General features: G+C 31.9%; 1 protein-coding gene across 1 annotated transcript; it reads right to left on the bottom strand.

The window, feature by feature from the left end:
* Window positions 1–7,877: 7,877 nt before the first annotated feature.
* Window positions 7,878–9,595, bottom strand: LOC116120804 (UDP-glycosyltransferase 91C1-like). Its single transcript, XM_031406778.1, has one exon. It carries the CDS (start codon window positions 9,566–9,568, stop codon window positions 8,174–8,176), a length of 1,395 nt encoding a protein of 464 aa, XP_031262638.1. The 5' UTR covers window positions 9,569–9,595; the 3' UTR covers window positions 7,878–8,173.
* Window positions 9,596–10,535: the final 940 nt, after the last annotated feature.

The following is a 10,535-nucleotide window of genomic DNA, read 5'->3' as shown; positions in this document are numbered from 1 at the left end:
ATCTATATATATATTATATAATGCTGAAGCAGAATGCTTCTTCTGACGCCAAGTAGGATGATATATGATTGCCATGTAAGATGTTGTAATTGGTCCACATGTTTCTTGTTTATTGGGCTTGCTATAATAGTCGGTTTCAATTAACAGTAATAATTCTCAAAATAATATTTTAAAGATATCTAAATGTAAATTTATCACAATCTCTAATTATTGATATTACATATATACATTAATCTAAATATGATAATATCATCACCTATTATCACAACAATTTAGTGGAAACTATGCACTAAATATGTTCAATAAATGTAACTATTACGAGAAGAACGTCTTTTGCTATTCTACCTTTTCACATTTTTGTTGTTTAAAATATTCACTAAATCTAACTATTTATCACAATCTCTTAACTATTGATATCTATATATGTACATGCATTTAATAGAACATGATAATATTCATCAACCCTTTAGTTATCACATCAATTTAGTGGAAAATATGCACTAAATGTGTCAATAAATGTAACTATTAAGAGAAACAGTCTCTTGCTATTCTGCCTTTTCGCATTTTGTTGTTCCTATTAAACATAACAAAATACAATTGAAATATCACACGTCTTGGATTAATATCTTTGCAGGATAGGTATGACAGCTTCGAATATTTTGTTTAAAGTATAATCAATTGCGAGATGATTGGATATTGATTGTCAGGGTTTCTAGATTGTGGGAATGTTTTATTTCAGAAGGGACAACAGCTGATTAGTCTGATATGATTCTTATGATGAAGAGGTATTATATTTTTGTTAAATTTATAATTTACCAACATTGAAATTGTGTAAGTTCGTAACCTTTTTTATTTGTAATTTTTTATAGCATGATGTGATGCATGGGACATACAAAAAATAGAGTTGTAAAATTTAGAACCAAATTCGTGAAGACCATATATATCTGATTAAAATGTGAAGGTCATACCATGTGCTCGTACTTACAAGCCTATTGAAGGTGCGTTATCGTTTACAATCTCTCATGAAACTTCCATCGAGGAGATCAAGGAAGTAACAATTGCTATTCCAGAGTTTAAATTTCAATTTGCTGGTATCAATGATCTGCAAAATAGAAAAAAATACACATCTTTGTTATCAGGTAAACCTTTTATTATTATGTTGTACATCTATATTATCTACTGTAATTCTAAATACAGTAAATTGTTAAAAATGTGATCGGTATTTGAATGGAGTAGGTGAGATCGAAAAAATCATATCAACAAACAGTTATAAACGAGATATCATTTTGCAGATTGAACAGTAAGTTCTTTTCGATATTGTAATAATGTGGTACAATTTGATTATGTTACATCGATGTTTTTTCAAGGAGAAATTTAGAGTTCATTATGGGAAGAAATTCGAAAAAAAATTGATGAGAGCTTGCTAATGGGAGATGACAAAACAGTTGTCATAATTATCACATCAACAAACGTTAAAGAGTTCAAGGTATTTTAGGCTTTGATATTGGATAGAAATTTATGGTTTAATAATTCGTGATTTCAAATGTACAGGTAAGATAATCTAATAGTAATTTGGGATCAAGAATCTATATCAATCTGGAAATTGACGAGGTCCCTCTTTTGCAGAGAAAGTACATGTTTTAGCAGCCTTTTCTGCAAATATTTTAAGAAATAATTATACAATTATTTCTCTTTCTGTACGATTTACAGTAATGAAAATATTCCAGTTGTTAAATTGAAAAAGAGAAAGCTAAATGAGATACGGCGAGGAGGAGAGTTTCAAAATAGAGTATCTTTGAAATATCTTACCAGCCTTATGTGGTATAGCTGGGATTGGATTACAGAATATACAATAAGGCAAAAATAATTGGAGTCAATGGCAGATTTGGTGGTGTGTTACTTATCTTGCACGTGTTTGTAAGAAGAAAATCCTGATATGAACAATAGCATTTCTACTGTGTTAAATGCAACAAGGAGATTAAATTTCCACAAATGAGGTGAATCAATTTTTTATTGAAAATTAAATAAGTTGTAGAGACAATGCATTATAATGTTAACATTTGATATTATTAATGAATATGTTTGTTATAACAGGTATAAGTGATATTGCAGTCATAGATGGCACTGTTGAAGCGGCTTTTATAATGTTGATTCAGTATGCCAGAAATTGGTTGGATTGTCATGTTCCAGTATTGAAAACCCAAGAAACAATCATGAAAGAATTCCAGATGTTGTAAATGCTTTTTGTGGAAAGACTTTGTTTTCAAAAATTAAGTTGTCAGAAAACTGATTTGAAACAAGGATATGAGACTTATACTGTATTAAAATTTTTTCCAGTCAATGATGAACTATAAAATGATTACAAGCTACAGCGATTGGAAGACGTCGATATATATATATATATATTTTTTTAAGTAACACATTTAAAAATTCAAATGAGCAATAGTTGCTTGACATTAATATGCTATAATAGTTTATACAAAAATTACAGGCAGTTGAAGAGGAAGATGGAAGGATTCATCAATAGCAGATGCGATTAACATCAGGCTTTAACACCAAAAATTACTAACAAATTATCAACTACCAAATCATCGTCGAAGAACAAGAACAATGTAATCTTCTATTCAGGTACCTCACAACATAGTAAAGAAAAAGGTGAAGGAACAGAACACCAAGAGCTAGAATATAGTGAACAGGCAAAAATATTTATGAACCTTCAGCTGTTGGTAAGAGATATCAAAGCTCTAGAAGGAAAAATTGAGATTTTGAGAAAATTGTTGTTTTTTCTTCTTTTTTCTTGTGTTTTTAAATATTATCATGTAATATTTATTACTAACTAAACAAAGTAGATATCGTATCTATTTTTAGCAACATGTTTTTGGCAGAATACCAAATTTCAATTGTAGTGCAACATAAATATTTACAAACAGTTTCAAAAATACAAAGCAATTAATAGGTTTTCCTATGAAATATATAAGTTATGTTTCAAATATTATTGACATCAGCAGAGATATTGTCTTCTAGCATGGCTTCTTCTAAAAATATGCACTGGTTGGGAACTTCGATTAAATGCTTTAGCACAATAAAAGTTGACTACCTCTCTTTTTTCAGATAAATCATGTAATAAATTATTATATATCCACATATAGGGCGTGTTCAAATCGGATATCTATCCGAATAGGGCTTTTCCTGATCCGATCCGAAATTTCAGATCAGGCTATATCTTGATCCGAATCGATCCGAATTATGGGGATATCTGGTCTTCGGATATCCGATTATTCAGATCAGATAATCTGATATCCGAAATTGATCCGAATTTTAAAATTTTCTTATTAAAATCAAATAATTCTAGCAATAAAACGAAATTATAATTCTTACATGATAAAAGATCTAAAAAAATTAACATGAAGCAAAAACATTAACCTATGTTGTCCATACACTGTCACAGCCTAAATGACTATGCTATCTTCATTGCCAATTCCTACTTGTCATCATCCTCCTGTACAAAACAAAACAAAAATAACCATTTCAATAAACAACTTTTAAGTTAACAAAAAATTAGCATAAGGAGCTTCCATTTTCAATACAGATTTGACTAAGCATATAAAAGGGTGTATTTGGTTTGACCGAGCTCGAAGCTAATATAGAATTAAAGTTAGTCAACAGTTTGAAGGGAGTACATAATGAGTTTCTTTGTTGGAAAAACATTAACAAAAAAGCATTAAGGCTAATCTAATAATGGTTGGTGTTAAGTAGGCATAAGTATGGCAAAGAATATAAAGAAATAATGAAGCTTGGTGTTGTCTCCTGCTTTTAAGTTGACTATATGTGAAAGAGTTTGTGGTGTTCTTACATAAAAAAGTAGCCTATAAAATTCAGCAAATTAAATTCTAAAGAAATTTACTTACAATCGATTTGGGGCTTCAAGTCAGAGAAATTGAGATCTGAGAGAGTTGAGCGAGAGAGCTGAGATCTAAGAGTGTTCGGCGAGAGAGACTGAGATCTGAGAGTGTTCGAGCGAGAATAGAGTGAGAGACGAGAGAGTTGAGTGAGAGAGACTGAGATATGAGGTGAGAGGTTTTAAGTGACTGTGTGTCTGTGTCTGTGCCGCTGTGCGTGTTCGAGCGAGAGAGATCGAGAGAGTGAGCGAGAGAGACTGAGATCTGAGTTTGAGAGAGTTTGAGTGCTGATTGACTATGTGTCTGTCTGTGCGTGTTCGAGCGAGAGAGACGAGAGAGTTGAGCGAGAGAGAGTGAGAGACTGAGATGAGATCTGGTTGAGAGAGGTTGAGTGACTGTGTGTCTGTGCGTGTTCGAGCGACAGAGAATGAGAGTGAGAGAGTTGAGTTAATTGTGTTAGACTGTTAGGGTTATTTTAAAACTCAAAACGAAGTAGTTTAGTAAATCCGGATCGGATACGGATCTCGATTTTTAACAATCCCGATCCGGTATCTGATCCGAATATCAGATTTTTTTAAATTACGATCCGCATCCGATCCAAATTTTCAGATATCCGATTTTTTCGGAGCGGAGCGGAGCAGATCAGGATCGGATATCGGATATCGGATTTTTTTGCACAGCCCTATCCACATATATATAGGATTCAAAGCAACGAATCTTTAAGTGATACAACGATCTCATCAAATCATGAAATTCAACAATACACCTTATCAATATATTAATGCTCGCATTTATTCGCATATTAATTATAACGAATATATCTAATATCTACCCTTTCTGTTCTGTACCCCTCCACATTCAATTAGACAGAAACAATGAAAGATAACGATAATCATAAAACATTTATCATGTGATGTGAAGAGGTTCTCTTAACTTAATTAATAATAATAAAACAGTTAACATCTACAAACATTGAATATATTGTATATAATAATACAAAATAGTATAAACCAATAACATGCAAACACTTGCAACAATTATAGCCTAAACCAATAACATGTAGACACTTGCTTTCGGGTTTTCATAAACATGTCTGTCACAATACAGTAGCTTGATCTCTTGTCTTTCTGTTTTTGCAAGAGCAGGTTGTAAGTTTGCGTTTTCATCCAGTAATCTTTTTCCTGTTTTAAGGACATCAAGATGTTCCCGACTCTGCACAAGATTTTCCAACGACTTTTACAATCTCCTGTTGTCTTTTAATTCATTATAGTTTCTTCATTCTTTTTGTAACAAAATTATGTCCCCAGTACACTTCCTTCTCAAGTTCTAGAATCCTTTGATTTCTTTCTAATCGTGCAATCACATTGGGTGAACTAGCCATCGTTGCTTTATTTCTAAGAACCCTAAGAAACCCTGTCAACAGAAATATTATATTGTAATTAGAAGATAAGTAAATAATTAGAAACCTATAAAATAAAAATGACGTAACAGACTCCACTCCATAACACTTTGAAATATAATATCATATGCTTTCAACATCAACTTTCAAAAACAAAAAGTCTAAGAAACCCAGTGAACAAAGATATTATACAATGCGTACAAAACAAGTAAATAATCGAAAGCCTGTAAATAACAATAGTACAGACTCTATCCCATAAACACTTTGATACTATCATTAGTATTAATGTATATACTAAACAATATAATAACAGGAATTGTACTATAAAATGGACAAAATATATTGACTAATAAGCGATAATGGAATTAATTTCAAACAAAAATAACCTAACAAATTGCACCCCATAAACACTTAAACTGTTTATATTATAATGCTTTCAACTTCAACCTTTCAGTCACCATGAGTAACCATTCAAAATAATAATTTAATTGTATTGATTAAATCATGACATAACAAACTATTAAATGCATATTTTTGTGCTCACAATTTAACGGTCATAAATTTTTCTGTTTTTTAATTCAAACATGAGAGGAATGCAGATGAATCTGCAATTCACTGAGGGTCAACTTGGGAAAATGAGGCAATTTTAGATTGACTTTCCAAAGTGAATTAGTTGGGTGGACAAAAAAGCAGGGAAGAAGGGGTAAAGATATACTAATATTAATAATAATTAATTGAATGTGAAGGGGTACATATATATTAATATTAAAATTAATTAATATGCATGATTATATGTTTGGTTTGATGACTTTAGTCTGATTCATTATTTACATCTATATAATTTTGAAGCACTTGATATTTGATTGCCACATAGGATCTCAGAATCTCTATAATTGCTACAAGTGTCTACATGTTATTGGTTTAATCTATTTGGCATTATTAATAACAGATATCTATATAACAAGATACATTCAATATTTGTTGGATGTGTTTAATTAGATAAATACACTTCACATTCACATTAAATGTTTTCTGATTATATGTTTTATAATTAAAATTTAGTTTTATGATTATAAGTTTTGTTTGATGAATTTAGTTTAATTCATTGTTTTTGTTTAATTGAATGTGAAGGCTAGGGGTAAAGATATATTAATATTAGTAATAATTAACTGAATGTGAAGGGGTACAGATATATTAATATTAAAATTAATTAATAATAATAATTAGTATGCATGATTATATGTTTTGTTTGATGAATTTAGTTTCATTCATTGTTCTTGTTTAATTGAATGTGAAGGGGTAAAGATATATTACTATTAATAATAGTTAATTGACTGTGAAAGGGTACATAAGTATTAATATTAATTAATATTCATGAACGAATGTGAATATTAATGGATTGATAAGGTATTATTTTGAATTTCATGAATGCGAAAAGATACGTTGTATCAGTTAAATGATTCATTACTTTGAATCATATATATATGTTGATATATTAACAGTTTGTTACATGATTTATCTGAATTGTACTAAGTATTTTAATTTTAATTTCAATGCTAATGTTAATATTTACTTGATATATATGAATGTAAAGTGACATATTTATTACCATTCATGAATTCGAAGAGGTAGTTTGTATTAAAAGCAAGATTCATTAAATTGAAACTATGTATATGTCTATTATGTACTGATTTTTTGTGCGGTTTATCACAACAAATAGAGGTGTTTATGCTGAATTTATATAGTTATATAATTTCTCCTGGATCATAATATTTGTTCACGTTGCTTAAAATTACGTGGTGTCAAAGTTATTGTATTAGTTTGTCTATATTTCTTTGGTTGGCTCGGAATTGTTTACCGTTGTATTGCTATAATCCTTTTTGAATTTTTTTCCCAGGTATAAAACCTGATGATGGATAATGGTGATGAAGAAATTACAGACGTAGTATCCTAGACATACGAAAAATTGAATATTTTAAAATTGAAGAGAAAGAGAAGTACATAATACTACTGTTATATTTATTTTTTCGAGAATTCCTTATTAATATTTATTGTTCCTAATTTTTTTCTTTTGTTATAAATTGTTAAAGATCAATATGAACAGACCAACAATATTCGATATAATGTACTTGAAAATCAAGGTAACTATTCTTTTATTTACATATAACTTTACTTCGTAGAACATATATGCATAAATCAAAGTATATAGTTTTCAATTCCTGCTGAATTACAAATTGATCATTTCAATCTTCCATCACTTGTATTTTATCAAATTAAAAGAGGAATGTGCAAGATTTGTACTGCAGATATTAATTGAATGTATGTGAATCATCCCTATTTTATCAACACCAATAAGCAGCAAACATGGAGACAAATTAACGACATCCTAAATGGCAATCATATAAGGGTTCTCAGCAATCTTTAAACATAAAAACCGGATTAAAAAAAAAAGGAACAATAACAAAATGTTCTATTATAATCAATATTTGACATTTTTTTTTGACGAAACAATAGTAATTTATAATTTCTTAAAATATAAAAATTTGATAATAAAACAAAATAATATAATAAATAAACTTACAGAATGCGCGGACGTGTCATCTAGTTTATGATATTTTGGGATACAAAGAAAGAAAATAAAAATTACCCATTTTGAGATAAGCGCCACCCCACTCCAACCGGAGCGATAGCTTTTAACAACTTGAAGGGCTTTTCGACTCTAAGCTTTCCGGAATAAACAAAGGAATGGAAATGGAAATGGGAATTCCTTCCTTTGTTTACTTAACTGATTTGAACGAACAATGAAGATTCCCTTCTTCACAATTCACAAACCAACTAATTTAAATTTACAAATTCATGAAAACCTAAAGATGAATCATATAGAGCGGTTTGGAGCAGTATTGTTTTCGATGAACCGATTGAACTCTTCTAAGTACTTGTTACGTAATTCCATGTTGCCAAAAGTCTCTCTCATGGCCCATGCATTTGCTCTCAGTGGCTCTCCCTCTTTCTCCACTAAAACTTGTCTAATGGACTTGGCCACACGCTCACTTGTAAATGAACCATCTTTGTCATCTCTTTCTATTTCTAACCCTACCCGCCTATGCATGATCCTTGCAACCAACCCCGTATCCGAACCCCCTGTAAGCATGATCAGTGGCCGCCCCAATCCAAGCGCCTCAATAACTGAACTCCAACCGCTGTGAGTCAAGAAACCACCAACCGATGAGTGAGCCAAGATCCTTAGTTGAGGTGCCCAATCCATCCATATCAAGCCCTGACCCGAAACCCGATCTTCAAACCCGTGCGGAACTAGATCCGAACCCATCTTTCCTTCAACAAGTGGCCGTTTGTTAATTACCCAAATAAAAGGGAACCCACTTTTTTCTAGCCCATAAGCCAACTCGTGCATAAGTTCTTGACTCAGAGTCAACAGAGTACCGAGTGCAACATAAACTACTGATCTCTCCTTCTTAGTGTCAAGCCAATCTTTTAAAACTTGCCATTTGCTATCAGCCACAGTATAATCTTGCATTGATGGTGGTAATAAGCTGACCGGAAGTACTGGTTTTTGTAAAAGTTTACTGAATACAGTAAAAGCTTCAGGTTCAAACTCAGGGCAGCTCCTCACAATCACGGCGCAGCAATCTTTAAGTACCGTTCCATAACGGTATAAATCAGACACCGAGTCCTTGCATTCCTGTTGACCCCTCATGATATCGTGGAGCTTAAACTTTATATTAGAATTAAAGTTTATCCACTGGGGGACCATCGTCAAGTCCTCGGCTTTCTGAAACCGACCATTGATTAAATCCGCGGGTGAACCGAAGAAAGAACAAGTGGTAGCGTTGACAATGCTGAAGTAAACTGTGTTGACACCGAGTTGAGCGGCGGCACTGGGTAACCAGTAGGAGGCAAAGTCTTGGATGATCCAAGTGACTTGTGAATTTTTTAGGAAGTTTATGAAAGGGAGTTGGAGCATATCGTAGGCTTGTTTTAGGTAAGGAGCTTTGTGAATGGGTAAATCAGCGGGGGACTCAGCTCCTTCTGATAAACCTTGAACGAGAGGCAAAGGAAGTTGAACGAAGATTAGCTGAGAAGATAAGTTATTAGGGATTTGAGGGAGACGATGAATGTTTTTTGGGGTAGAAATGAAGTAGACATGATGACCCTTTTCAACTAAAAACTTAGCCACTTGAAAAAATGGCATAATGTGACCGTAAGCTAGCCATGGGAACATTGCAATGTGAAGCTTTTCTTTGTTGTCCATGGGGGCTGATGCTGATGAAGTGTAGTTATGTGGCCATGTGGGTATATGTGAAGAGTAATTGAGCATAGATGAATTGATTCCTTGTAAAATTAAAATTAAAGATGAGGAATCTATCAGTTTGGTTATTAGTGTATTGTCTGGTTATAGAAAAGGAACCAAATCATCGTCACACATGTATCATGTTTATCAGGTACGTATACATGATGGTAATATAGAGTTAGGTTACAAGATTATAATAAAAATAAAATATTTATTATTAGGTATCATTAAAATATTGATAGTTATTCATAATCTTCGTTTCAAATTAATACATTATAATATTCATTTATAAATCATAAATAAAATACTTACAATACACTCCAATAGTTTACAAAATTATAATTCAGTCTCGATTCTTACTTAGGTGCCTGGATCTCAATTCTGATTCTCGGTTCCTGTAAGGGTGGATTCGAATCCGGCCGATTCTTGATTTTTAGAATCGAAACCTTCCCTGTAAGGGCCAATTCAAGGTAGGAATGAGAATCAAAACACTGAATACTTGTCGGTTTCGATTCCAATCGGTTATTTTGCACACCCCTAAGAATAAATCCTATAAAATTCATCTAATGTTATTGATGGAATTAAAGAAGCCAAATTTATTGATACAGTTCCCCAAAAAAATTCTCTGTTTATTATTTTTCTTAGCTGGGAGGAGTTGTTGAACTGAATTAATTAAAAAGGATTCTGTTTTATGGCTCTGTTATGAAGGATTGCGTATTATTCCCAGTCATTGTTTAGGGCTGTTAGTGGGAGACATTTTGTCTCTTCTATTATTAGGGCTATTATACAAGAAAGTAATTAATATTTAATAGTGATGTCGTTTTATAAGGCAATATAAATTGATTAAATTCACGCAAAAGTAGCCCACCTCAATTAATTAATCTCTGTGTAGTCAACTACTGATAACTTTAAAGCAGAGGTAAGGGTC

The sequence above is a fragment of the Pistacia vera genome, unplaced genomic scaffold (assembly GCF_008641045.1).
Source record: "Pistacia vera cultivar Batoury unplaced genomic scaffold, PisVer_v2 Contig947, whole genome shotgun sequence".
Classification (NCBI taxonomy): Eukaryota; Viridiplantae; Streptophyta; class Magnoliopsida; order Sapindales; family Anacardiaceae; genus Pistacia; species Pistacia vera.
The sequence above is the reverse complement of the archived record's forward strand: the minus strand, read 5'-3'. Positions and strand labels throughout refer to the sequence as shown.